General features: G+C 56.0%; 9 protein-coding genes across 9 annotated transcripts; 2 read left to right on the top strand and 7 right to left on the bottom strand.

The window, feature by feature from the left end:
• Window positions 1-96: 96 nt before the first annotated feature.
• Window positions 97-3,751, bottom strand: C8Q71DRAFT_700099 (uncharacterized protein; the record flags this gene model as incomplete). The annotated part of the gene is made up of 7 exons (XM_047920102.1): window positions 97-211; window positions 261-374; window positions 433-549; window positions 604-751; window positions 804-1,464; window positions 1,521-1,676; window positions 1,724-3,751. 7 exons carry the CDS (start codon window positions 3,749-3,751, stop codon window positions 97-99), a joined length of 3,339 nt encoding a protein of 1,112 aa, XP_047782799.1.
• Window positions 3,752-4,114: 363 nt separating this feature from the next.
• C8Q71DRAFT_853881 (HIT-like protein) lies at window positions 4,115-4,798 on the bottom strand (the record flags this gene model as incomplete). Its single annotated transcript, XM_047926987.1, has 4 exons — window positions 4,115-4,303; window positions 4,352-4,413; window positions 4,466-4,600; window positions 4,651-4,798. The coding sequence occupies 4 exons, from the start codon at window positions 4,796-4,798 to the stop codon at window positions 4,115-4,117; spliced, it is 534 nt and encodes a 177-aa protein (XP_047782798.1).
• Window positions 4,799-5,146: 348 nt separating this feature from the next.
• C8Q71DRAFT_884495 (uncharacterized protein) lies at window positions 5,147-7,273 on the top strand (the record flags this gene model as incomplete). Its single annotated transcript, XM_047928534.1, has 4 exons — window positions 5,147-5,442; window positions 5,493-5,552; window positions 5,603-5,727; window positions 5,781-7,273. The coding sequence occupies 4 exons, from the start codon at window positions 5,147-5,149 to the stop codon at window positions 7,013-7,015; spliced, it is 1,716 nt and encodes a 571-aa protein (XP_047782797.1). The 3' UTR covers window positions 7,016-7,273.
• Window positions 7,256-8,459, bottom strand: C8Q71DRAFT_332963 (uncharacterized protein). Its single transcript, XM_047917891.1, has 4 exons — window positions 8,043-8,459; window positions 7,858-7,993; window positions 7,763-7,801; window positions 7,256-7,714 (listed from the first exon to the last, which is right to left on the bottom strand). The coding sequence occupies exons 1-4, from the start codon at window positions 8,331-8,333 to the stop codon at window positions 7,497-7,499; spliced, it is 684 nt and encodes a 227-aa protein (XP_047782796.1). The 5' UTR covers window positions 8,334-8,459; the 3' UTR covers window positions 7,256-7,496.
• Window positions 8,460-9,191: 732 nt separating this feature from the next.
• On the top strand, window positions 9,192-10,109 carry C8Q71DRAFT_332923 (uncharacterized protein). Its single transcript, XM_047917890.1, has 4 exons — window positions 9,192-9,585; window positions 9,643-9,722; window positions 9,780-9,872; window positions 9,937-10,109. Exons 1-4 carry the CDS (start codon window positions 9,407-9,409, stop codon window positions 9,981-9,983), a joined length of 399 nt encoding a protein of 132 aa, XP_047782795.1. The 5' UTR covers window positions 9,192-9,406; the 3' UTR covers window positions 9,984-10,109.
• Window positions 10,110-12,902: 2,793 nt separating this feature from the next.
• C8Q71DRAFT_828532 (MFS polyamine transporter) lies at window positions 12,903-15,268 on the bottom strand. Its single transcript, XM_047926330.1, has 4 exons — window positions 14,915-15,268; window positions 13,970-14,863; window positions 13,515-13,914; window positions 12,903-13,455 (listed from the first exon to the last, which is right to left on the bottom strand). The coding sequence occupies exons 1-4, from the start codon at window positions 15,136-15,138 to the stop codon at window positions 13,162-13,164; spliced, it is 1,812 nt and encodes a 603-aa protein (XP_047782794.1). The 5' UTR covers window positions 15,139-15,268; the 3' UTR covers window positions 12,903-13,161.
• Window positions 15,269-15,661: 393 nt separating this feature from the next.
• C8Q71DRAFT_737305 (kinesin-domain-containing protein) lies at window positions 15,662-18,984 on the bottom strand. The gene is made up of 8 exons (XM_047922589.1): window positions 18,355-18,984; window positions 18,002-18,257; window positions 17,463-17,948; window positions 17,330-17,409; window positions 16,915-17,278; window positions 16,705-16,860; window positions 16,322-16,654; window positions 15,662-16,268 (listed from the first exon to the last, which is right to left on the bottom strand). The coding sequence occupies exons 1-8, from the start codon at window positions 18,807-18,809 to the stop codon at window positions 15,864-15,866; spliced, it is 2,535 nt and encodes an 844-aa protein (XP_047782793.1). The 5' UTR covers window positions 18,810-18,984; the 3' UTR covers window positions 15,662-15,863.
• Window positions 18,985-19,618: 634 nt separating this feature from the next.
• C8Q71DRAFT_853875 (uncharacterized protein) lies at window positions 19,619-20,173 on the bottom strand (the record flags this gene model as incomplete). Its single annotated transcript, XM_047926986.1, has 4 exons — window positions 19,619-19,665; window positions 19,718-19,810; window positions 19,870-19,949; window positions 20,016-20,173. The coding sequence occupies 4 exons, from the start codon at window positions 20,171-20,173 to the stop codon at window positions 19,619-19,621; spliced, it is 378 nt and encodes a 125-aa protein (XP_047782792.1).
• Window positions 20,174-20,790: 617 nt separating this feature from the next.
• C8Q71DRAFT_332170 (Piwi domain-containing protein) lies at window positions 20,791-25,227 on the bottom strand. Its single transcript, XM_047917888.1, has 22 exons — window positions 24,855-25,227; window positions 24,588-24,742; window positions 24,454-24,539; window positions 24,289-24,390; window positions 24,138-24,233; window positions 24,022-24,081; window positions 23,735-23,966; window positions 23,458-23,679; window positions 23,274-23,402; window positions 23,050-23,209; window positions 22,989-22,994; window positions 22,884-22,936; window positions 22,689-22,835; window positions 22,216-22,638; window positions 22,040-22,166; window positions 21,870-21,984; window positions 21,787-21,816; window positions 21,624-21,736; window positions 21,513-21,570; window positions 21,378-21,457; window positions 21,315-21,322; window positions 20,791-21,253 (listed from the first exon to the last, which is right to left on the bottom strand). The coding sequence occupies exons 1-22, from the start codon at window positions 24,937-24,939 to the stop codon at window positions 21,092-21,094; spliced, it is 2,649 nt and encodes an 882-aa protein (XP_047782791.1). The 5' UTR covers window positions 24,940-25,227; the 3' UTR covers window positions 20,791-21,091.
• Window position 25,228: the final 1 nt, after the last annotated feature.

Raw genomic sequence — 25,228 nt, 5'->3', positions numbered from 1 at the left:
TATGGGTCGTGACAGGTCGTGGCAAGGACTGTATGCTACGTACGAGACGGCAGATCTGTATAATTAGCAAGGTGCCCCGGGTGTTTTGTACTACTGCTATCGAGAATGGAAGAACGAGGCAAAGAAGGATAGCGGAACGGATGAAAAGGGCTCGACATCGTCTTCTGCGTCATGAGGAGCGAAGAAAAATCCACAGACCAATACAAGGTAACTGAAGTTGAGCATTAGATTGGCAACCATTCAATCTGCATGACACTCACCTGAGAATAAGGATACTTCCACGGTGGTAGTTGCTCTTGGCTTCAATATAGGTATAAGTCAGGAGGAAGACCGACAAGATGATCACGATAACATCCCAGCGGGGGAAGATCAACCTGACGCATGCCACAATCAGGTGAATGGACAAACGCCAGAGGATGGGAGTGAACATACGAGAAAGTGTCGGAAACAGCTCCCATTTTCTCCGGGGCATACCAGGCAGAGAATGCGACCATGGCGGGTATCTGTAGCAGACAGACCTGCAAGGCATAGGCAGAACCAATCTCCATGCTACGCGTTGTTTGAGACTCCACACAAACTCTGGAAGAAATTGACTACACTGACCTCAACGAGATGTTGCGATTCAGAGCGAACGAGATGGCGTTCATGAACTCGGTGGTGTTGGGCACCAACGCGAAAAGCGTCACACCGAGGAACTTCTCGTCAATGCCAGAGCCCTCAAGGACGACGTCGACGACATCGACAAGCAATTCTGTGGAGCGCGTTAGCTCATACGGACGGGATGACTGCATCCATAACTTTACCTGCGATGATAGCATACAGAGCCGTGCACGCGAGCAGCACGCTCGCACTGGTCGTCCTGCTCCAAGACGGCGCATCGTGTCCACCATGCCCGGCCGCTGCCTCTGCCTCCGCCGCCGACATGCGCGCCCTCGCGGGAGACCGCGCATACTCATGCTGGTGCCTCAGCGCGCTCACAGTAGCGACAGCGACGGCCCTTGTGAAGTCGTCCGTAGTCATGTTCTCCGGGAGCGCACTGGGGTGCAGGCCGGTGTCCTTCATGGCGCTATCGACGCTCTCCATCAGCGGAGCCAGGCTCTGACTCGGTGGTACTTGGCCGGGAGCATACGACACCCTGCGACCTGATGCTGGAGGCGGGGCGTTCGTGCTGGCGGAGGACGAGGAGCCAGCGTGGCCGTGAGCAGGGACGTTGAACATGGATGCTGTCGGGGTCTGAGATCGCGAATCTACACCGTCCACAGTGATGTTAATCGTGCTGGACTTGTGGGACAAGCTGTGAGACGGACGAGTCGCACTGCCGAGGGACCCTGGGACGAGTCGGTGGTAGAGGGACAAGCGATGTTGGCCGCCTTGCAGGTCCGCAGACTGCAGAAGTTGTTGGGGATTCTGCCAGATCTGACTTGCATGCGTCCGAAGAGAGAACCAGAGACCGATGAGGTATGACTGCGACACAGAGGTAAGCAGACATTGGGACATAGCATGCGTGGGGCAATTCTCACCAGAAGCAGGATACCGGCACAGAAGTACATCAACGTCTTCACCGTCGACTGGTAGAAGGGATCGTCGACAGGGTCCGGATACTTGTAGTAACAGTGCTGGCAAGACCACGGTCCTTTCGAGCCTTCCGGCGGGCAGCCCTCGCAGACAAGTTGGAACTGAATAACCATGAGTTCGGGTCACACAACATAACCGGCCCACTCACATTCCCATACGTCTGGTAGAAGAGCGTCGGCGCGAGGGTACCGATGATAGCCATGATCAGCAGCATGCTTGTCACCCCCGCGCTCTTCGCGTTGAACTTCTGCTCCTTCGTCCGCACCGCGGCTGCGCACATACTCGACCCCGGCATCAGCAGCACACCCGCCAGTATACTCCCGATGATCGATCCCTCAACGAGATGGCCCTTGCCCTGCGTGAGCGCGATACAATACAAGAGGATCTCGATGATCGAACCGAACGTCGCGTTGATGACCGCACCCATGCCGATGGACGACTGCGCTGAGATGGACGCGACGGCCATGCCGATGAAGTACGAGAGCGGGATGACGCTCGCCATGCTGAGCAAGAAGATGAGTGCGCGCGATGTGAGGAACGCGAGCACCGCAGGGACGTGCTCGCCCGCGTTCTCGCGGCGATCCGCGATCTTCAGCAGGACGAAGCCATCGAAGATGACGAAGAACACGATGGGCATGAGGTTCACGAAGATGATGTTGACACCGCCGACGGTGTACTTGTAGTACTTCCACCCGAACGCCTTGTATGTGCAGAGCAACACGGTCGACGTGGGCGAGCCGGACGGTGCGATCTGGCCCGCGGCGAGCCTGGCTGGCTTGAACGATACGGCGGCCTCAGCGGAAGCAGCGTTGCCGTCACCCTCTGGCTGCTCGGCCACTGCTACGACAGGCGCTGCGCAGAAGCGGATGTGCATCGGCTGCTCGACAAGGTATTTCACCAGCTGCCAGTTCAGCCGTGCCATTGGGATCGCGAATATGCTGCCCCAGCAGATGACAGATACCAATAGCATGAGCGGCGCGATGACGCAAATGAATATCGCTCGAAACAGTGCCTTCCCGAGCCGGTCGCCATGCTTGTCCTCCGATACACCGATTGAGTACGCTATCGGTGGCGACTTGAGCGTGGAATTCGTCGCACCGTATGACTTGGACGGCTTCAAGCGCGGCGCGTTCCGGTGACCCAGGAGCGCTGTCGCGCTGTTAGGCTGAGTACTCTGTATGTCGTTCCAGGAAGCGACCTGCGGATGCTGCGCCGTAGAGTTGGCCGACGTGGGCGCGACGTCGCCGGGGGTGATGGTGTCATGACTGGCCTCAGAGGAATGCTCGGTCGGAGTAGATTCGACATCGCTCGCGCTCTCCAGCTGCTCGTCCTCTTCCTCATCAGGATGCTCCACGATGGTTTGAGGAGGGAAGCCCTCTTCACCAGGTAGTAGCGAGGAGAGGTCACCCTCGACGTACTTGCCGAATGGCCAGGCGATGTACCATCCAAGGCCGAACATGAGAGTAGCATACTGCTTGCCGCCCCTCGGGACAAAGGAAAGCAAGCTGGATGCGACGAAGCAGGATACGGCAAGCCACCAACCAAAGCACAGTGTCCAGAGGATGTTGCCCGGGAGCAAGTGCCGCTCCGCCTGGGCCGAGGGAACTGAGTGCAGCGCCTGGTCGGCGTACCGCGTCACCGACCGCGACTTCTTGTACAGTGCGGGTTTCCAGATGGGCAGACCGAAGGGGTGCTCGACGTTGATGAGCGACTGCCGGTCCCTCAGGGTTATCGGGTCGACTTCTCGGTCGTCGTCGTCGTCCGCGTCGTCGTCTGCCTCTACGCCGCCCGCCTCGGCGATGCCCGCACTGCCGGTGTCCTCGTCCTCGTCCTCCTCGCTCAGCATGCCTGGATCCTCACCCATGGCCCTCGCAGTAGCGTGCGAGCTGGTGAGGCTCGTGCTCCGGACGGGCCGTCTTCTCGAGGTGACCGACGCGTTGCGCATGGCCGGTTTGGTTCGTTTGGGAGTCGGCGAGACGGGTCGGGGGGCTTCCGGGAAGTAGGAAGTGCCCTGGTGGTGGTGTCGCGGGGTGTCTGTTGCGGACCACTGCGACGAGCGACTGACGCTGCGGTGCAGGGGGAGACGGTGTGCGAATGCGGAGGTTGTGGGCGTCGCGCCAGGCGTCACGGGCGAGCTATGAATACCCTCGCCATCCTGATCCGGTGCGCTGGACATCATGCACAGCTGCGGATGCGCTTGACCCGTGCGCCGCAACAGGGTAGAGTGGCGAAAGTGGGGGACGGTGAGAGCAGCCTCGGAGTCGTAGTCGTACAGATACTTGATATACCGCCGACCACCGGCACCGTCGTCCAGGCTCGCCTCGGTCACGAGACCGCCTAGCACAATCCCACTCACTCCCGCAAAAGGCATCTACATACATACATGTCCTCGACCTCGGCTTCGAGAACGGTGTCCATGAACCGACCTCAAAGAACGCGGGGTACCGTGGAGAGTGATGATGTCGCAAGCACTTATGTTTTGACTGCGACTCGCAGGTTCTCAGACAAGGTGGCACAACGCAAGTACAGCCATTATGTATTACAGACGGGCACGAATCCTTTCCGCCATTGCCTTCGCCTCCTCGTCATCCAGCAGACCCCGATTCTCGAACTCTAGCTTGTGCATCTCCTTCTGGGTCAGTGGCTCAACGACGTGGTCGACCTTCGTCGTTTCAGAGGTAGTGAATGACGGCCCTAGCTTCGGTGCAGGTATGATGTGGTAATGTACCTTCATTGTCCATGAGCTTGGTGGAGCTTGTACACAAGCTGAACTCACATGTGGGACTGCTTGTGCGTATTCTTGATTGCAGACAACGTTAAGACGCGTGTTCTCCAATGCTGATAGTATGTTCGATCAGCAGCGGGCTGTATTCACAGCAGGACGCTCTACCTTCGGTCATAGCACGCGCAACTGTCGAGACCGCCATCCCAGTCGCCGCTGCAAACTCCGGAGGTAGCTCGGAGACGCGAGGACAGTGGGTCTTTGGTACTACCAGTGCATGTCCCGGGCGCAAAGGGAGGATGTCTGTAGACCAGATTGAGCGCACACGTAGCGGATGATGGGCTCAACGATACCTAAGAATGCGACGACGTGGTCGTTCTCGTACAGACGGAAAGCCGATGCCTCGCCACGAATAATACGGCAGAACGGACAGTCAGGATCGGCTTGCCAGGCTTCCGGCACAGGTCTGTCTGCGTGAGCCTTGATGATGAAGGAGGTCATCTCTCTGGGGGTGGATGGCCTGCGACGCTTTCACGGAAGGTCAGCTTCGAGACTGCAGCGCGCATTGTACAGAGCAGCGCGAGCGAGAGGAGGGCGGCGGCGAGTATTAGTATTTGTGCGCGGAATAGCCTTTTGTGGAATATGTAAGGGGTTACCGGGTGGCGGGACTCTGGGAGAGTGAGCCGAGTGTGACTGAGACTCTGCGAGAGCACGGCCAGTATGCATCGGTGATGGGGCTATTCTCTCGGAGGGCGGAACACCTGGACACTGGCACCCTCCCCGACGGCCAGAGCGCCGTCTCCTTCCGTGCCATCCGTGCTCGATTCGTGAGTGGATCCACCAGCCCACATGCATACCGTTTTGCTCAGCCCAGGCGCTCTCACACAGTACGGCAATGGCAAGGGCAAGGGCAAGGAGCGCGACCTCGACGGCGACTCCGTGACCGACCACTCTTCATCTCCGTCTCTCTCTTCTCCTTACGCTCATTCCGACAAACAATCCTTCGTCTCGGCACGGGTCTCGGAGTCGCGTGGTTTCAATAAGCTGTCGCGCCGGGTCGCCTCTTCGACCTCCATATCACTTGCGCGCCATGCGGAGACCGTCAGCGAGCAGGCCGCCCCTCGGTCGTCGACGGATGTAGTAACGTGAGCTTTGAGTCTGGTCAAAACCCCGGTTTTGTACTGAGCGTACCCAGGATAACACTGGCGCAACGGCTGAACGGGTTGGCCACCGCCAACTCGGAGGGTCTGCTCAGGTGCGTCGCTGATCTGCTACATGCTGTCCATGTGCTCACCTGCTCCACAGTGATGATGAATACCGTCTCCTACGGCAAAACCTCTTCGAAAGGTTCGCCAGTAACTCTCAAATCCCCACAGAGGCGCCCCTCGTACCCATATCTAGCGGTGGTCATGGCGCTGGCGGTAGCCGCAGTGAGTAAAACCATGTATATTCTGGGTGTACAGTGAAGCTTATAACAACAAAGTATCCATCTCCTCCACCAACGACCGCCGACCTTCTTCTCAGTTCTATGTACAGTCATCTCGGGCCTCGTCTGTTCAGTCGAAGACCTCGCTCACCTCCAGTATCGGCGGGTTCCTCAAGCGCGCGACGAGCAGAAGCAGACGTGTCGTGTCTTCTCCCTCTGACCTTGGCAATGGCGATACGGCCAGCGTATACTCCACGGGTTCTAACGCCGACCGGGCGCGCAGTCTCACGTCTCGAGCAAGCGAGTCATCGTTCAGGAGCGGCCTCGATCGTACGCGTACCCCGCAACTCCGTCCCATCCTCACTCAGTCTGATCCCGGCGGCTCCAACCTGCGTCCGTCCAGAGGCAGGAAGCGGTCTGGCTCGTCTGCCCCACCGTCGGCCTTCCCCGGGGCAGCGTCCGTGTTCGAGCCGACCAGCCCTGCACTGCTCGGAGAGTCATTGCCTAACGACGACGACTTGGAGTCGGCGAAGGATATCCGCCATCAGATAGAACTCGTTGAAGCAGAAGGGAGACGACTGCTGGACGCGTTCAATGGCCTGGAGCTGAGCACTCTGACGAAGCGGCACAAGCGCCCTCATTTGCGGCCTCCCATCCCGCTGAGCCCCTCCGTAGACACCACGTCCATACACACGAACGACGCGCGCTCGCTACATACATCGAGGGACATGGACACAGTCTCGTTCAAGTCTGGCGGGTCGGGCGCGCGGACGCCCTCGGTCCAACGCTCCCCCTCGGGCCACCGGAAGATGCACACGTCGACGTCGACGTCCTCCACGACGCTCATCTCCCAACAAGCAAAACCCGTGAGCCGCAAAGGCTCCATCTCCTCGATGTCCTCGCGCGGCCGGACGGGGCTCAGCAACTACCCCGGGCTGTCCGCGCACTACGGCATGGCGAGCAGCTCCAGCGTCAACCTCGCCCGGAGCGCGAGCCATCTCCCGCTCGCGACCGTCGCCGAGACGGAGGGCCCCAGCGGCCACCGCAAGTCGTCCACGGAGGAGTCGCGCTGGGCGGGCGCGACGCTCGCGGCGGACGTGCCGCCGCTGCCCGGGCGCGGGACCAAGAACCCCGTGCACACGGAGGACGAGGAAATCCGCGCGATGGAGATGGAGCTCACGGACATCCGCCGACGGCGCGCGGAGGTCACGGCGCGGTACGAGGGGCGCCTCGAGTACCTGCGCGCGAGGCTCAAGGGCGCGGAGCTTCGTGAGAAGGTGATGAGGAAGTGATCCCAATCCCCAGTCAGTGGTTGGTGATGCTGCCTTGACACCGATGGTGCCGCGTCCGTTACCACATTGCATAGCATACGCCTGGGCCCGATGCCTGCATACGTCTCTTCGTTACGATGATATATGGCCCGAGATTTGGTTTCCCTCGTAGCATTGCTGTCCGTACTATTACGATACCCCACCTAGTACCCGCATCGCGAACTGTGCTATGGCCTCCCCGACTGCCCAGTGTCCCCTGGCTCCAGCGAGGTGTATATCAATCAGTTCTGCGAGATACATTCGCTGTGCATGCATTCGCTCGTAGGAGGGCGCCGACGCATAAGCCCATCAAGGTCGATGAACACTGGCTGTGGCACCTGACATAAATAGACACGATAGACCAACCAGTGGCCAGCAGTGGCCTGGCATGGTGACTCCAGACAGACAGCGGTTTCCAAGCGACGCTGGGGAAGGACATCGCAACCTCAGATGGAAAGTCTTGTCATTCCAGAGACATTGACATCGTTCCATCCTCGTTCATAGTGACTTGCGCCTCCGACTCGTCTTGAGCATCGTCCGCCTCATCCGAGCCCTTCTTCGCGCCCAAGAACTTGTCCATAGGCCCGACTTTCTTTTTCTTCCGCTTACCTTCCTTGTCGTCAACCACCAGGTCCTTGACTTTGCGTTTGGCTTGTGACGACGGTATTGATGCGATGATCTCTGCGAAGAATTGAGACAGGACGAGCGTTTGAGAAGCTGCATCCGTACCATCCATGAAGACGAACTCGTCTCTTCGTGAGAGGGACACTGAGAGCAATAGCCGTCAACATCCCTTCATTAGCAATACTGTGAAAGAGACTCACCAACGTCTTTGTACTGTGCGGTCAGTCGGTTGTCCCTATGCACCACACGGTCCACCGCGGCAGCTAGCCGCATCGTGAATTCCTCTGCAGCCGCAGCGAATAGAAACGCGGCGTCTTTCTGCACCATAGGCAGCTCCTGCACAATATGTCAGGACGTGAAGGTCCATAAGTGAACAGTGACCTACCCTGTCTGCTTTCAACACCTTCCGCACTCTCGCGATCGGGAGGTGCGTCTTGCCCGGCTGCCTCTTCGCGTCGAAGACGACCTTCTCCCGTTTTCGAGACTCTTTGTCACGCGTGGCAGTTTCGCCCTGCCCCCTTGTCTCTCCTTCCTGTGTCTCCTCCTCCTCTTCGTCGTTCTGTAGATCGTCTGGCACGTCGATCGGTTCTGATTGCGTCCCATCGTCCTCCTCCAGGCCAGCCAGTGGTACGTCGGGCGAATCTGGCGGAGACATGTGTGCAGAGTTGTCTGACATAATTTCGAGTGTCTGTTGTCGTGTTCTGCAGGAACAGGGCGGCGAACAGACGCGTGCTGTGGAGGAAGTCGGTGAAGACGCGTTGGCCGGGCGCGCTTGTGGCTCATGCACGACGCGAAACGTCACGCGTCCGTCACAGCGCTACCGTATCCTGCCTTTAAATTGCCAACTTCAACGACAAGGTCACTGTGACGCGTACTCCTTGGCAGACTTATGATTGCTCCGCGAGCTGAGTGTCAGGTTCTATGTTGCGTACCGTGACATAATTCAAGAAATAGCTGCTAGACTTTGTGCCACTGGGGCCTGGTATAGGTGACTATAACGGCGTCCTGCATCCGCTCATGATCAAGTGCAGTGTGTGTAGGGTCATGGTCTGAACAGCTGGCAGTACGCGCCATGATGATTTGTCGATTTTGTGCGTGTAGAACCTCTGTGCACTGCTGGTGGTTTTGGTAGACTTCGTGAGTTCTCTAAATACCGCCGTAGGATTTCTTACGCCCGCTCTTGGTACTCACCTTCCTTGACAAGGCCTGTAAAATCGTACAAGATACTTCCGAACCTCAGTGATATGTGATCAGTGAATCCCAAGGGTTCCCGGCAAGTGCTTCGTCCGACAGAGTGGAAAGGGTGACGAAGTTGCATCACCGGTACCCGAGACGTACTAGGATGATGGGGACAAGTTCGACGCAATCAGCTGTGCGAACCGGTACCGACGGAGAGCTTGCACGCCAGTGAGGCAGAGCTCAGCCAGTGACTGGGCTAATGGGTGTATACCGGTTTGTGTAGACTGGGTATAATTTTACGGTGATGACTACACGATCGTATGCGGTGAGCACGGAAACGAGGCAAATCCAGGTGCGAGAAGTGCGCTCTTGCCTGTAGAAGGTGTTTCGAACAGAGCCGCAGCACATCTTTCCGCAAGCGCATCTGAACCCGGACATTTTCTCGTACCGCGTCACATCCAGGATGATGATCCGAGCCTCTAGGAGGTATATTAGGGCGTGAACCTGCTATCAATTAGCCAGTGCAACTCGTTGCTCTAGAGGACACAGCGCATCTATTCGAAGAACACCATGCCAATCGCCATGTTCATGAACAAGCTCGCGACTGCTCTCCTTCTGGCTGTTGCCTCGTCTGTCGCTTCGGTCGCCGCAGGTGACGTCCACGTCGCTCGCGCGACTTGGAATCCCAAGATTCTCTCGCCGAACACGCAGACGGTATGGGTCCGTGGACATATGTACAGCGTCACTTGGTAAGTCTTGCGGTTCTGTTGATGTGACTTGAACTGAAGGCCTCGACCCCGTCCCAGGGACGCGAGCAACCCGCTCGCAAGCGTCACGAACCCCAATGGCACGCTCACTCTCGGCAAGACAGGCCAACAAGGCGTTGGTGCGTCCGAGTTGCTGGTGCGTCGCAAAGGCATGGGTCAATTGACACGCCTCTTAGTCACGTTGTCCGGTGGCTTCCCCCTCGCGGACGGCAGCGTTCAGATCACTGTTCCTTCGAACATCGATGCTGGCACTGACTACATCATCACCCGTAAGTGCCAATTGCCACCTAACGTGAATGAATGCTTCACTCACTGGCATGCTTTGACGATCAGTGTACGGCGATTCTGGCAACACTAGTGATGACTTCACCATCCAGTGAAGGCCCGCTGGTGGTGTGATGGAAGAGTTAGTTGCAACTCCCCCGGTCATTTCTTTACCCGACTTGCTCGTTTAGTTCTCACTACAATTCCTTCCGCGCTGCGCATGTTCCTGCGTCAGCGAATTGAAGTAGGAGTCTTGACGAAACACGAGCAATCGCCGACAGGGTGATCTGAGCGTGACCGCTGCTTCGCCTATCCTTGTCAATTGATTTCCTAAGCTGCGGCATGTGGTAAGAACATAGGAGACGTTCATGCAAGTGGTTGACTCGGCGCTTGAAAACTCACATTGGCATCCTACAAATGAATCCTCTGCGGTAATCGCGGGTCTCAGCACACTCAAGCTGAGTTTTTTATATCGCACCGTACATTTTCACTGCACTACTCAGACTCGGTCAGCCCTCGTTCACGGTATTGAGCGACATCACCAATATCATGTATGTAGCAGAGCGGCACCAGTTGCATGGTGCCTGAAGGGTACAAGGTACTGTAGCGGTCAATACAACCCGGTTGTCACATGTCACACGCCCGCCGCCCGCCGCTCCAAACCCATCGGGTCACAGGTCACAGCCGTTCCCACCGCCGGCGCCAATGCTGTCGTAGGGCGCTTCAGTGCTGAGGGCGGCGCCTGCGGCGGGCACAACTACGGATCCGCCCTCCGGGCGGCGGCGGTCATCCGTCACACCCACCCCCGCCGCTGCGCCGGATCGTAAACTTTTGTCACACGTCACACCCCCCGCCGGGTTGTGGCGACCGCTACAGTACACCGGCGTTTGTGGCTCATCTGAGGCTCGCCATTTTACGGGGAGCCCCCCGCGACCCGCGCTTCAGACCGTGCGACCCGGCCGTCAGATGGTGGCAATGGTCGCATCGACCATTTCGGGGTGGTCGCTCAGCCGACTCTGAGGATCAGCTGAGCGCAAGAGACTACCGTCAGACCCGTCCACCGGCTATGATAGCCTTACAGTCGGGTGTATACCGTGTCGTGGCGCCCCTGATAATCACACAAGTATCACACTGTACCAGGCTGGCATCTCGGGTTCTCGTACGCTTGTTGCATCGCAAATGTCAGAATCACATTGATCGTGTAAAATGCAATATATGTCATAACAAAAATACATTGTAGTATGGAAACGACGCGGGCCAACGATTTACTACACAAATGATTGTACGGGCAACAGCAATTGGGCAGCAGGTGGTCGAACTGACTCGGACGGTCCACTCAGTGATGCACGGGTCAATGAATACGGGTCAATGAATACGGGTCGATGAATGATTGACCGGCCACGGTGAACTTACTATTATGTTTCGCAGGATCAGACGCTGTCAAGAAGAGTCGTCAATTCTATGGTTTCTACTCACTGCGCATATAGACGCACCTTGTAACTCTAACTCCACATTCACTGGACTTCACCGTGAACGAATCTTGTCACCGCTGGGGCCCAGTCCCGCGTGTCTGCAAGAGCCACACGAAGTCCATAATATGAATCTGGAGATATATTCAGGAGATTGAATAAACCGTGCACTATGACGAGGACGCACCTGCAATTCAGAAGGACCGTAGCAACGGTGAACCACAGAGTCCAAAGCTCAAGCCAGCACGTCTGACGCACCCGGCACGAGCTGTGAGTTCCCAACAAGGATTGTACGGACCTGCTAACCATAGCTCGTACAGCGTCGACAAACCTTTCCTTCGAGGCCATTCACTGGCGACAGTCACCGGCGAGCGCGTGTCGGGAAAGTTTGTAAGCAGCCGAGAGATGTTGCCGGGAAGAGCAGCGGGGTCAAACAGCTTCTATCGATGAGCAGAGGCAGCAACGAGGAGGAGGAGGAGGAGGAGGAGGAGATGCTCCATTTAGCCACTGAGTCACCGACCAACGGAGGAGTCGAACGTCGGTGAGGAAAAGGAGAGGAGGGCCTCAGCGCGGGAATTGTCTGACGCAGTGAGAAGCTTTTGGCCGGACTTTCGAATTTTAGTACTCAGTAGTATGAGGCATCAGTCTCTAGTGGATGTAAGTAAGTAAGTTTCGTGCTCGCTCAGTATTGCCCGGGGCGCTGGCCGGCGCCTGTGCTCGCAACAGGCAGACATGCATCGACAGGGATACAACATCTCATGGTGAGATGGGTCAGGGATGAGAGAACCACTATCATCGGCCGATTGCTCAGACCCCAGAGGCCTTTTAATAGGCTGATGATAAGCTGAGAACCTGGCTGAACCAAATCCTACGCGGTCACCTCAGGATAACCCGACTATAAGCTCACGTGAACGTGAGACATTAGACCGGCGACGGGCGATCAGCTCAGATCGCGGTCTGACCGGCGACGTTTGGTGGTGTATGTAGCACCTAATACGAGCACTACAAACCGAGCGCAGCAGAGTGGATGGTAGCGTCGCCCAACATGGCTTTATGAGCGCACGCTGCGCAATTGGAAGCTATAATCAACTTGAAGTGTTTGTTCTTGATGGGCCAACGACGCGTTTGTAGTAAACCTCCGACTCACTGCGTATACCCGGCGATATTGCACTGGAAACATGATACTCGCGTTCAAGTGCTGCGATGGAATGTGCGAGAGCCTGAGCGTCAGAGGCAAGTGTCGAATCATGCGCCGCCGCAACATCGTAAAATGAGAACCTGGAGGAAAGTCAGTGGCAGTGATATGAACAGCGTCGGGACAGAGGCTGATGTGGCGCTGCTCAAGATCGAGATCCGTATCTTACCAACCTTTGGGCGTCTACTCAGACGCCCAGACGACACCAACGCCAATGAGTCGATTCAGGGTGAGCGCTGGAGATTGGACCACCGTTTGAATATATGCCGCACCGGAGCCAGCAGATGAAGCAGTATTGGACACAAGAAACAGGGCTCAAAAGCGCGCGTCTCAAATGTATACTAGTAGACCGTGGTTCTGAAAAGATTACGAAATGAGGGATTACACTGCATCATTGTGGTTGAATACATTGCGTGATCAGTACTACTACGGCATGCATGGTATGGTATCTCTATAATGCGACGATGCGGCATGAAACAAAAACAAAGCGTCAACGGAAGTCCATGATTTCGTAAACAACGTAAAGTAGTGATGTTGCTTCCTGAAGAGTCATGCGTTAAATGACAAATGATGACAGATGACCGCGTGTAGATGATGTTGAGATGTTAACACGAAAATGGGAACAAACGTCTACGATCGCGCATACTTGCTCGCTGCTCGTATACGCTCGCCGTACGTCCAAAATAGCCATGGCGCAGGGCACCCGACCACGATGGCGACAGCGGCAAGTATCGAGTCGCCCTTGCCGTATCCAAGGGCGTTGTACATGGATGGCGCGAACAGCGGGAAGCCGAAGCCTGCGCATGAACGCAAGAAGGTCGCAGCAGCAAGCGCTGAGGCGGCGTGTAGGGTGAACGCGTCGATGATGTATGTTTGAATGCACTGGAAGTTGAGGATAATCCCGGCGCCTACCAGCGCAATGCCCTGCAAGACAAAGTCATGTAAGAGACGACGTAGTGTGAAACAAGCAGAGGGATAACCACAATATCGGGTGCGATCCAATGTGTATGATTTTGTGCCGTCCACCCAGTGATGAAGAGTCCAATCGGCAGCAGAATAGTACCAGGCACCATAGACGGCAACCTAAATTCCGGCCTTCCGACGCCATTGTTCTTCTTTGTAAAGTACTTGTATATTGCATCAAGCGACCGTGCATTGATTTGCGAAGCACCGGTAAGGCCGACACCGAGAGCGAGGTAGTTCAGACCCGCGATGCCGACGCGCTCGCCGTAGATGCCCTCGAACATACCATCGATGGTCGTGAGGAATAGATAGAGGGTGCCGTAGACGAAGGCCATGTAGATACCGAGGAGCATGATGATAGGCTCGCGGAAGAACAGCTTGAAGGGTCGGACAAGGGATCTTGAGACAATCTGCTGCCAACTAGACGGAGTGTCAGGATCAATAATTTGCCTAGCTAGCTGCAGTGGGCACTTACTGTCTGTCAGCGCTATCGAAGGCGGTACGGATGATTCGTCTCTCGGCCTTCTCAGGATCCATATTCTTGCGGATTCTTGCAGCCTTGCGTTCCAAGAGGATAGGAGCATAAGCTGATAACAACGCCCGCCCGTGAGACGGTATAGTCGGCAAGGCAAATAGCAACTTACTTTCTTGCAAGAACAACACGCCCATGCACTGGATGAAGGCATCGACAATAGTTGTTGACCAGAACTGCACCGCGAACGTCAGCGCCATGTGAGATTCAAACGCCTGAATGAGACGTACCACCCAGCGCCAAGTGGACCGCTGCCCGATCCATGCACCGCAGACTGGCCCGATCACAGGGCCGAGAAGCGGGGCGAGAGAGTAGAGCGCGATCGCTTGACCTCTCTCCTCCGGTCGCCAGCAATCACCGAGTACACCACCACCTATTGAAAGCGGTGCACTGCCGCCTAGGCCCGCGAGGAAACGGAAGGCGATGAGTTGCCCAGTATTCTGTGCAAATCCACAGCCCAAATTCCATGCTGCAACAAGAATCAGCCTGAGAGACTCGGCCTTCGTGCGCACTATCTCGCACTTACCTAGATACCACATGTTCGCTAATTGAAGTACCCGCGACCGTCCAAAAATCTCACTTAGTGGCCCCAAGAATAATGGGCCCAATGCTGTAGAACGCAAATGAGACTGTCTGTACGCACCAAGATGAATCAACAACGTACCATACGCCAACACAAAAATGGACGTGACCAGTGCAATGACAGTCTCGCTCGTTATTCCAAATTCTTGCGCCAACTGATCGGACGCCGGTGCGATCATTGATGACGACACCGGGCTGATGAAGGTGAACGCAGACACAATGGCGGTCGCGGCCCATTTCTTCTTGAAGCTCCAGCTGCAGAAAGTTGTTCAGCATTTCACGGATTGAGACTGAGCCACGACGCACTTTTTTGGATTTTCCGGGTCATCGGGGCCGTCCCAGTCAATAATTTGAACATCCTCGTGTGACTGCGAAGTGGTCTGGGAGCTTGAGCGTTCGCCCGCTATTTCTTGCCCTATCCTAGAATCAGGCTTCGGAAAACCGGTCTTCGTGGGTGCGCTGGGTGCGCTAGGCTCTGTGTCGCCTCGCAGAGTGGCTGTCTCTGATGTCATGCCCGACTCTCGTGTCATGGTGTGTTCGTTAAAATCTCAAGGTCTCAGGGGAGGCAGGAGTAGGATAGGTCGTTACAGGTGGGGATCCTCCGCGGCGACGGATGTGCATGGCGGTATGTATTTATCTTGAGTCAGCCGCAAGGCAGGCGGCAGCTCCAGCCGCGACCCACTCCTCGACTTTGTCCTCCGAGCGCCCAGTCGGCCGATGCCCTCTCCGCCTGCCTCTCGCCCAATCGGCAGCCGCCGGCGAACAAATCGGGCTGCAGATCACACCCCCGATCGAGAATGCCGACGCCGGGACAGCCGGCACGCACCGGCCCCCACACGGCTCGCGCCGTGGGGCCTCCTCGCCGACGTGCCGGGCCGTACAAGTCCACCTAGAAACCATATACGGCCACAAGGCGCAGATATTAGCGGTGGCTATGTCTTTCTTGACTGTCTTCTGCTTTCTCAAGAAGCGGCCGTTCCGAGTTCTCCGTCAGCGTCATTGCCAACAGATCCGACCCAGTCGGCCTCATTCTCACCCTGCAGTTTCAGCTGATGAGCAAGATCCAAGTAAGCATATTGAATCAAGACACTGACTCCTACTACATACTGTAACGAAACACGAAAATACGGACGATGAGGCAAAGATATCACATGGCAGAAGATCGAATGTGTTCATACAAGACATGGCTTCCAGAGCTGAGGGGTCCATACGACGGTACATGTACGAGTAACTCATGAAACGCATATGCGCAATCCTACACAGGCATATTCTCTTTCTGACCCCGGGCCAAGATGCTTCGCACTGGGCTATGCGACCCTTTCCTTGACTTGGTAGGGATGGGGAAAAACGGCTTGTCGTCGCCAAAGCTCACGTCGTCTACCGCATCCCACTCCTCTTCAAGGAGACTAGGCTCGACCGCGGGCAAGCGCATCGGCGAATCAGTCTCCGCAACCGGCGACATAGTCGGGTCCGGATCCATGGATTGCAGCCGACTCCGCTGTCGCTGCGCGAAAACCGCCGCTGCACCGCCGGGCGTGGGCATCGGCGGGTTGAGTTTCGACGGGACTGCCATGGGCAGGCCTGTGCTGAGGCCGAGTGCGTCGAACTTCCTTACGAAGGCCGCCAAAGCCTGCCGCTCATCCTCGAGCTTCATGCGGGTCTGTAACGTACGTGTGAGCGTAACGCAAAGGTGGCAATTGGACGTCTGCTCACCTTCTTCTCCTTCTCGAGCTGCTTTACGAGCGCGTCTGCCCACGCCTCCTTCTCTTCTCGGCTTCGCTTCTCCTTCTCTAGCTTCGCGATCCATTCCCTCTCTACATCCTCCCTGACTGCGCGTAAAGGCTCACCGAGGTTCTCTTCGTAGCCTCTGACGACAATCTCAAGCTCGCGGATAGTCTTCGTCTGCTCGTTCAACGCCTTGTCCTTCTCGCTCTCAGGCGCGTCGGGTGGCAGCTGCGGTCGCGCAAGCAGGGCTGCTTCGAGCGACAGGATTTGAGTAGCCTGTGTATCGATCTGTCTGCGAGCGGAAAGCAGCTCCTGTTGCAGCTACGGGGCCTGTTAGCCTGAAACGCTAAAACACCACCAATCACACGCACCTGATAGGGAGACATGTCAAAGTCGACCTTCGACGGGCTTGCCGGACGGGACTCGTTATCCTTGTTCTCGTCGACAGTCTGACTGGTCAGAATGAGCTTCGTGAGTTGCCTAATCCGCGAGTTTAGGTCGCTCATCGCCCGGGACTCGTCCAATTGCTACGCAACGATTCTTATCAGCCATTCACCCACCACCAGACAGCCCCAGCCTACCTCGCGCGCAGAGAGCCTACGCTTCAACGCAGGCGCCTCCGCCTCCTTCTCGGACAGCCTCTTTCTGAGCTCTTCGATCTCCTTCCTGTAACGCTCGAGGAGCGCCTCCGTGTCGACGACCTCCTTCTTCTGCGCGTTCAGCTGCACCTTCTTGATGCGCTGCGCGAAGAGGAGCGTGCTCGTCGACTCGGCGATCGCGCCCGTGTCCGGGTTGATCGTGCAAATGACGGAGATGCGTGCGTTTCCCGAGAGCGAGGGCTGCAGCATCCGCGTCAGTTTCGAGTTTCGGAAGGGGACGTGGTCGTGCTTGTTCCGCGCGGAGTTCTCGGCGAGCGTACCGATGACGGTACCCAGAGTGAGCAGACTGGACTAGTGTGTCAGTGTGGTGTGCGGTTGAAGTAGTACGGATACATACCTGGTGTTGATGTACTTGCCCTCTCGAGTGCGCTCCTTGTCTGAGGTAGCTTTTTCAGAGCCAGCGAGATCAATAAGGCTCTACGGAGAACCGTTCAGTATACACATCAGGAATCCAGGCGACAGCAGCCTACCAGAACAGACGTCTGTACACTTCGTCCGCCTCTCGCTTGTAGCCTCGGTCCGCCCGGCGTCGGAGGCCTGAAACCTGGCGTCGTCCTTCCGCTAGGGGTCCCGCCCTCATCAGTACCACTCCCGCGTTCTCTACTCTCAATAACCACGCGGAAAACGCTATGGCTCCGACTACTCCTCTCGTTCCAGTCCGTGCTTGCCGTGCGCCGGTTGCCCTCCCCGCGCTGAAGGACCTCGCGTACGCTCTTGAGGCTCGTGACGACCTCCTCGCGGAGGGGCGTGAGGATGACGTTGTTACCCGTGCCCTGGATCTGCACGGGCTGCGAGACGGAGGAGGAGGGTGGTGCGAGCAGGTCGTGAATGGTCTCGTTGTAGATCTCAAGGTACGAGCACCGCAGGAGGTACTCGCGTGTCGGCGTCCGCCTGATGTAGGCGAAGATGTCCTTCATCGCGCGGGGAATGATACCGGGCTGGTCTTCGTCTCCGGTCTGCGCATCCCATCAGTACGTATGCGTGCGCCAGGTCTAACGATGGAACACACGAGCGTGAAGGTCTTGCCGCTAGCGGTTTGACCATAGGCGAAAATAATGGCATTGTAGCCGTCCATCGCGGCGCAGACATGGCTGCGCGCGACGGCGTTGTAAACGGGCTTGTTGTCGGAGCCGGTGAGAATTTCGTCAAAGCGGAAGTCTTGGGGTGTCGTCGTCGTAGTTTTACAATACTGAGAGTCGAGCTTCATGCTCTTGGGTATCGTGTCTGTTGTCTGCCATGCGGTAGTGGCGTTGGTGGGCCGTATTCTGGCAGACGTATTGTGAGCATGACTATGTTCTTCTTTTACTCTGACTGTGCGCGGCAGAGTCCTTGAATTGATGTAGGGGGAAATGCGATGCCCACCTTATCGATACAAGTACTTTGTCCTCCTTACCGTAGTCTGCGAGCGCAGCCTCGTCGAGTTCGCCAGAGATGTCCCCAGGCTCTACAGTTTGAAAGTCTACCAGCGCCTCTTCTGGGTCGATCCTGCTCACATCCATCTCGCTGATCTGCGGAAAGAGCAGCGGGCTCTCGGAGCCTCGCTTGGGGGTAGTTGGCGTCTTCGGTCGTACATCCTTCGTGGGTGAACCCGGGACGGACGTAAGCCCTGACCTAGGTTTCGCAGTAAACCGCGAGCGAGACTCCGTCGAGAGGGCCGCCTTGAATTTCTTTGCCGAGCTGAGAAGGCTGGGGGTCGTCGAGCGGGGTATCCGGCCGGTGCTAGTGAGATCTTCGGTGGAAACTGAGTGGGGTCGCTTGGGAGTGTAGGGAACGGGGCGCGTGAGCCTGCTTGTTGAGTTTGAGTTGGAGGTAGCCATTATTATTCTTGCGTGAGGCGGTGAGTCGCGAATGGGCGTTACGCAGACAGGGACAAGTCAACCGTGGAAATGAACCATCGTCAAGACGCCCGACGCGTACTACGCGACCCATCACGGGATCGCGAGCGAGCGTCTGAATCCTGAGCCTGGTCAAATTTTGAATGAACGCGCTCTTCGTCCTCCTCGTCCTCCTACCACAATGTCCGTTTGGGTACTGTTCAGCTTCTCGTAGGCCCCTCGCCTCTCATCCTGATTTGACGATGCGGCGGTCTCTACACTGAGTGGACGGCTGTGGAGGTGAGATTCGCTTTGCTACTTATCGAGGCCTCTGTTCAGCTGTCGACGATGTTTTACTGATTTAATGAGTCCAATTTGCCTTGACAAATGTCGGGGCAGAAGTGACGACTATATTTGCTGAGACATTTCACTTATGCCATACTCAGGTTCCGTAGAGCTATCTCGCTGACCATGTTCTCACAGGTAACTGGTCATGGTGGACTGGCAAGCCGACAGGTCTTGACGAAGATCAGTATGGCTTGCTGCTGTCATGCCTTGCGGCCTCATGAAGCCTCAGAGCCGTCGAAGACAGCAAAGGTCTTTTCTTCCATTGGCGGATTTGTCAGCTCTGTTCCACGTTACAACCAGAATAATCATCGTTGGTACTACTCGGTCCACAAACTTGTCCATTGACGTGCTAAGGTAAATGACGAGAGTCCACGTAATGTCCGTTGCCAATACACCAAGCATCGGAGGGACTTTTCAGCATTAGAGCTGATGTCCTTGACCGAAACATTAGGTCCCTGCCATGATCACAGAATGGCGAATTGGGGGCTACTGTTTCCCGAGTCACCAAACACTGATTGACGCATTATATTTAGCCCAAACTGCATAGCAAGGATTGTACTCACAAACGATGTTATAGTCGAAGCCAGGCTCGAGATCGTCGGGGACGGTGATCTCGATGCTTCCGAGCGTAATAGAGAAGTTGCTCGCAAGCACAGCTGACGCGGTTGTTGAGGTCAGTACGGCATGGACTGGGTATTATAAGTACAGTGCTTACCTTGGTTCTGGATGCCGTCCTTGCCAAGCACGACGCGACCGATTTTGTTGGTGATGTTGACTGGCGCATCGTCGGTCTCCCTACAGTGCAAGCACGGTGTGTCTGTATCAGCGCAATTTTAATCGGTGAAGTGGCCGCAGACTTACCATGTCACATTGTATGTCTGGCCCGTCAACCATATGGTCTCTGCGTTGGGCGTAATGATCCTGGGGTCCCACACATCGCGTCGCACTGGTGCAGCGGAGACCAGAGCGATGAACAGAGTGAAGCAAAAGATGAGGATGGTCGTGAGCTTGGTAGTCATTATGTCGTAAATGGGCAACTCAAGAGTTGAAGCAGGTGTTCGTGAGTTCGTGAAGCCACGAGGTGCTGGTCATCCATTGGCCTCCTTTTATGCAGACGGCTAACGCTCTAGTGCCTTCTAGTGCGCTTACAAACAAGAGAGTAGAACTCGGTCACCGTGTCCGGTACTCGGTGCAGTCTCCCGGTTCCGTGTCGCATAGCGGATCATGTCTTCGTGCCGCGGTCCGGTCTGCTTGACGTCCCCGCCCGCTTGATCCGCCTGGGCACTGTGACTACTTATGACCTATGGCTCCTATGGTTTCAGCTCCAGTGGGCATTGGGAACCTCCGCCAAGCATTCCTGCCATGCTTCAGTAGCAGGATAGTTTGATCATGTGGACGATTCAAGGTACCTGATAAGCACTAACGCCATGAAACCGACGTGTATACTTGATGTCGATCCGGGAACCACCCAGGCGGAAGATACTAGATGCTCTGGCTTGGCTCTGGCTGACCACACGCCGGTCAATGAGACCCGCATCGAATGTCCTGGTCATATCCATGTGCCCTCGGCCTGCGTTGAGACTGACGTCGTTCAAATCGACCAATGTTCTCGATCTGCCTTGGACCATCCACCCGTGCACGGTGAAGGACACGATGAGAAATTGTGATTCAGCGAGTACATAGTAATCCTCCGCCTAGCAGGAGCACTGTTCTAGATCCGGCCTACGATACATTGAGTAACAAGTACTACCAATCCTACAGGCTACACGATGCTTTAGCTGTGCTGTCACACCAGAAAGTGAGCTACCACCTATGCAAGCGTACACCAACAGATCCCGGAAGTTCACCTCATTCTTCTCTTGATACAAAGCGGTGACTGCAGAATTCGATGCCCTCCCAGTTTCGTACAACACCACCGGTCGCGGGACGGCCCATGTCTATAGGAAGTACATTTTGCGGAGTGCCGGTAATCCTGCTGGCTTGAAGCCGTCCTCCCATTTCTGCAGGTCGAACACCGAGGAGTCCGTCCCGATCCCGGAGTCGGTGTCGCCGAAGCGCAGGTCGGGCCTGTAATGGAAGTCCGCTCTTGCGCAGACACGCTTGGGACAGATATGAGCTCCGTGTCGAATCGGACTCTTCATCAAATGGGTGTCAACTTACGTCGGCATCTAGGTGGCCAGTGTCAGAGCATGCACGACAGAGTAGATGAATATAGCGGCTTACAATACACGGGTGCTGGTATTGAGACAGAGCGTGTAGCACTAGCATACACATGACATAGGTCAAAGGAGAGACGCTGACACCTAGAGCGGACGTCAATGTGGAGAAGAGAGGAAATGGTCAACAGTCACAACATACGTTTCGACTGGCAGTCCAATCTCGTTGCGCAGAATGATGTAATGGCTGGGTCGGCTCGCTAAGGTGGGTCAGATGTGCATACGGTGCACACGTATGAGCAGGCTAACGTACTGCCTTGGATCCCACTATGCGATTGAAGGTAGTAGTTCGGGAACGCCGTTCCAGTGATCTCATTGTCGACGACGAATCCCGGAGGGCAGTTCCCCGAGCGGTCAGCGTTTTCTCTGAGTACAATCATCAGCCAGACAATTCCGCTAGAAGATACAACACATACCTCGAGGTCGGAAAGAAACGGATGTGATGCCTAGAATGCAGAAGTGTGTCCAGATGACCGCTGGATCTTGGAGATGCACGAACCGTTTTCCTACGACAATGAATGTGACTGGTGGTTTCTTTCCGGGAGCGTAGACCTTGGTTCCATCTTTGACAGGTTCACCGTTCTTCTGAAATCCGACCAGGTTGACCAGGCAGCCTACACGAGAGGGCATGAGATGCTAATGAACCGGACTGCAGTGCGGACCGCGTACTGTTGATCGATTCGATCTCATCTCGGGCGACCCGTGCATACTCTCCTTCGGAGACACCGTCTCGGAAGAACACGATCCGCTGGGGATACTGGCCGTCGTTATGCCACAGGTATTGGTAGATCGCATCCTGTCTGATGCCTGAGTACGAAGACTCAGTGACGAACAATCTACGATACCTTGAGCATCGCTTGCAAGTTGGCGATGATTTCCACGCGGGGCTCCTGTATAGCAGAGAACGCAGCGTATTGTGTGCAGTCGTCGTTGAGCGATGTGACGAGGCTCGTCATCGACGGTCGATTGCTCACGCCGGGCCCAGGGTGACCGATGTCTGCACCTGCAGTACAATGAGCAAATCCTCCGTCAAGGTAAGCTCGGAGACGCGATGCGTAGCTATACCTATCACCATCGTACGAGGCGGGACGAGAGCTTTCAGGCCGGACAGTGTGGGGATAATCTTGGAGTTGATGCCTCCAATCTTGGCATTGATTCTGCGAGCACGGTGAACCGGGAGAAGGGCCTAACACGATGGTGCTCAATACCCACTTCAGTGCGACATTATTGCAGTACTGGTCCGAGACTCGTTCCCATTTACCCGCACGCTGAGGATATGGATAAACTCGGGAACAACGTGCAGTTCAATAAGACTGACCACACACTGCGTCGGCACATAACGTCGGATGTCACCCCAGTGTTTGATCTCCCTTCGGATTTCGGCGCCACTGCTGGGAAGAAACGCGATGACGATTGTAGGAGCTTTGCCTTCAGGGTGTGCCCTCCTGGCGACTCGTTCTATCGACTAGGAAGCCGCGTTAGGACTGTCCAGGCTGAAAGGTGTAGTAGTTACATCAGCAACTTGGTTCGGATTGCCGGCGTCGATTACGGGAGGTAGCCTGATCTCTGTGAATTCAACATGAGAACCACTTGCATGGCGCATGACCGAGGTACGCACGGACACCTACACACAGAGATAAAATGTTATCGTTCCAATTGAACAATAGAGGCGAGCTTACCCAACGCTTGCAGGTTTTCGCTCAACTTCGAAAGGAACCGGGCCCTATTATCACCAGAAGCGCGAGGGTCGAAGTTCACGACGGCCCACGCCTCAATCGGCTTAGGCGACAAGAACTGCTTCCTGACGACGTTCCATGCACCGCTTTTGTCCTGCAAGTTCTGAGCGAGACATTTTCATCATTCATCGACGACCCATGTAACAACCGTACGGACTGGAACTCACGAGCGATGAGCCGCGGTATTGAATCGCCGGCGTTGGCATGACGCGTCCCTGCACAAGAAGGGGCGTGTGATCGATCTGCAGGCCAGCCTCCTGCATGAAGTCGGAGACGTCGTAGTTGAAGAGTTGATTCTAGTAATTCTGCATCGCATCAACTCAGTAAACGAGAGACGGAGAGACAAATTACCGGCCCTGAGATAGCGGCCTCGATGGTCTGCAGTCGATCGTGCGGCTTCTGCGTCGAGAATGACAGGAAATCGGGGCCGATTTCAGCGGGTATCTTCTTCCTGTAGAGCTGTCCTTTCTCGATGTTGCACAGCTCTATTGGGAACACGGCGTCGCGTCCGATGCGGATACCAAAGATGGAAGGGTACCGCAGTTGTACGTTGTACACTTGGCGGTAATATTCCTGCAAAGGCCGGTCAGTGGCTAATGTACCTCACGGCGAGAATAAAATACCGTACCTGCACTGTCGTCGGCGATCCGTCCTTCTCGAACTCGTAAGCCCCAGCGTTGGTTACCAAGTTGGATATCGGCCGAGCCCTGTCTGAGCGGGCGGTCTGAATGGTGACCCTCACGCCCTTCAGAAAAGCCCGCAGTCTGTTGAATTCCGTGGTCGGGAGGTTTGCGAGATCTCGGGGGTTTCTCTTCCCTAGATAGCTCAGGGCCACGTCGAGCAGCGGACCCGGTCGGTATCTGTATGAAGCCTATGAGTAGAACGTCGTGCTGTAGTAGCCTAATTGGGAGTTACAGCAAGGCAGTCACTGTGTCGACGTTCAGCAGCAGTCGTCCTATAGCAGGCCGTACGCTCCTGTCCGACGTCATGAGTTTCCATACTTGAGGCCACAAGAATCCCGATGGGCGTACTGGTAAAAGCCTCTATAGGCCCGCAAGCCGCCATTCATGTCTCTCGTCCCGTGTTCGACGAAGAACGCACGGGCGTTCGGAGGATAGTGATGGCGCCTGAAAGCTGAGTATTAGCATCACACTCTAGGAGGCGTCGGGAACGGCTTCATACATGTTCGCGCCTTGCCGGACTACGATTTGTAGGAGAGTAGTGGTGCTTGTGTCGGTGTTTGGCGCTTCTCCTGCGCCTCGTACCAGGAGTTCTTCGATCCAGCTGTCAAGTGAAGGTATGTATTCTATTGCCCGATTGCTTGCCAGTGATTGATCATGTACTTACTCAGGCTTGATTTGGCGCACGCGTGTCAAGTTCACCTTGAATACGCCTTTCGATGAGGTGGGATTCGCAGACATCCTCACTTCAAGCTGATCGACGGTGAGTCGTGCGGCATTCGCATTGCGAAGTAGCTGTACCTGCCCAGCGGGGATGTCCCCCCTCTTCGAGAACAGACCCGCCTTGCCATCGAAGACGGCCCGAGGGGTGAAATACTGGGGGAAGACCCTCTGTAATTTGTCAATAATCTCGAAGGCTCTTCTAGTAGGGAATCTGTCGAGTTGCGTGTCGATTACTGTGGGGGGACGTGACTATGACACGCGATGACGATCCATGTGTGCACTGTACTTGCCGACTACATGCAATGACATTGTCAACCACGGGAACCATGCGTCGGCAAGAGTAACGGACCATGATACTGGAACCACGGCTCCTTCGACTTGGGTCCTCTTGAGATAAGGAACGCGTTCGTCCGCACTTGCATGGGCACATCTCCGCCTCCGTGATGAGCCATCGGGACACAATCAGACGTCGATTCGGACGCGAGGCTATGCACTGGTACTGGTGGGGGGACAGAGAAGAACAGGTTGCACAAACGTAGCTGGGGCAGATGCGTGTGCTCGAGCTTCGAGTGCAACCTGACCTGCGTGGCCGCCAGGCCCTGCTTCTGCGGGATATACTGCCTCGTTCAGACCATCCTGGCCCAGTCCACCGGGCACCCCTGCTTCCACGCGCGCACGTGATCTTACGGAAGTCGCGGGTCGCGGGGCCTTTCGCGGCC

Source organism: Rhodofomes roseus (assembly GCF_022264815.1).
Source record: "Rhodofomes roseus strain CIRM-BRFM 1785 chromosome Unknown C8Q71scaffold_3, whole genome shotgun sequence".
Taxonomy (NCBI): domain Eukaryota; kingdom Fungi; phylum Basidiomycota; class Agaricomycetes; order Polyporales; family Fomitopsidaceae; genus Rhodofomes; species Rhodofomes roseus.
This window is presented reverse-complemented; position numbering and strand designations above follow the sequence as displayed.

Coding starts and splice junctions, on each gene's coding strand:
- C8Q71DRAFT_332963 (XM_047917891.1), bottom strand. CDS start 8,333: ATGTCAGACAACTCTGCACACATGTCTCCGCCAGATTCGCCCGACGTA. Junction 7,802..7,857: donor CGCACAGTACAAAGACGTTG/GTGAGTCTCTTT, acceptor TATTGCTCTCAG/TGTCCCTCTCACGAAGAGAC. Junction 7,715..7,762: donor CGAGTTCGTCTTCATGGATG/GTACGGATGCAG, acceptor AATTCTTCGCAG/AGATCATCGCATCAATACCG.
- C8Q71DRAFT_332923 (XM_047917890.1), top strand. CDS start 9,407: ATGCCAATCGCCATGTTCATGAACAAGCTCGCGACTGCTCTCCTTCTG. Junction 9,586..9,642: donor CATATGTACAGCGTCACTTG/GTAAGTCTTGCG, acceptor ACCCCGTCCCAG/GGACGCGAGCAACCCGCTCG. Junction 9,723..9,779: donor GACAGGCCAACAAGGCGTTG/GTGCGTCCGAGT, acceptor CACGCCTCTTAG/TCACGTTGTCCGGTGGCTTC.
- C8Q71DRAFT_828532 (XM_047926330.1), bottom strand. CDS start 15,138: ATGACACGAGAGTCGGGCATGACATCAGAGACAGCCACTCTGCGAGGC. Junction 13,915..13,969: donor TTCGATAGCGCTGACAGACA/GTAAGTGCCCAC, acceptor CACTCCGTCTAG/TTGGCAGCAGATTGTCTCAA. Junction 13,456..13,514: donor ATTGGATCGCACCCGATATT/GTGGTTATCCCT, acceptor TTTGTCTTGCAG/GGCATTGCGCTGGTAGGCGC.
- C8Q71DRAFT_737305 (XM_047922589.1), bottom strand. CDS start 18,809: ATGGCTACCTCCAACTCAAACTCAACAAGCAGGCTCACGCGCCCCGTT. Junction 16,861..16,914: donor GTAGGCTCTCTGCGCGCGAG/GTAGGCTGGGGC, acceptor ATCGTTGCGTAG/CAATTGGACGAGTCCCGGGC. Junction 16,269..16,321: donor AGCTCGAGAAGGAGAAGAAG/GTGAGCAGACGT, acceptor CGTACGTTACAG/ACCCGCATGAAGCTCGAGGA.
- C8Q71DRAFT_332170 (XM_047917888.1), bottom strand. CDS start 24,939: ATGTGCCCATGCAAGTGCGGACGAACGCGTTCCTTATCTCAAGAGGAC. Junction 23,680..23,734: donor GATCGCCGACGACAGTGCAG/GTACGGTATTTT, acceptor CGGCCTTTGCAG/GAATATTACCGCCAAGTGTA. Junction 23,210..23,273: donor AATACCGCGGCTCATCGCTC/GTGAGTTCCAGT, acceptor TGTCTCGCTCAG/AACTTGCAGGACAAAAGCGG.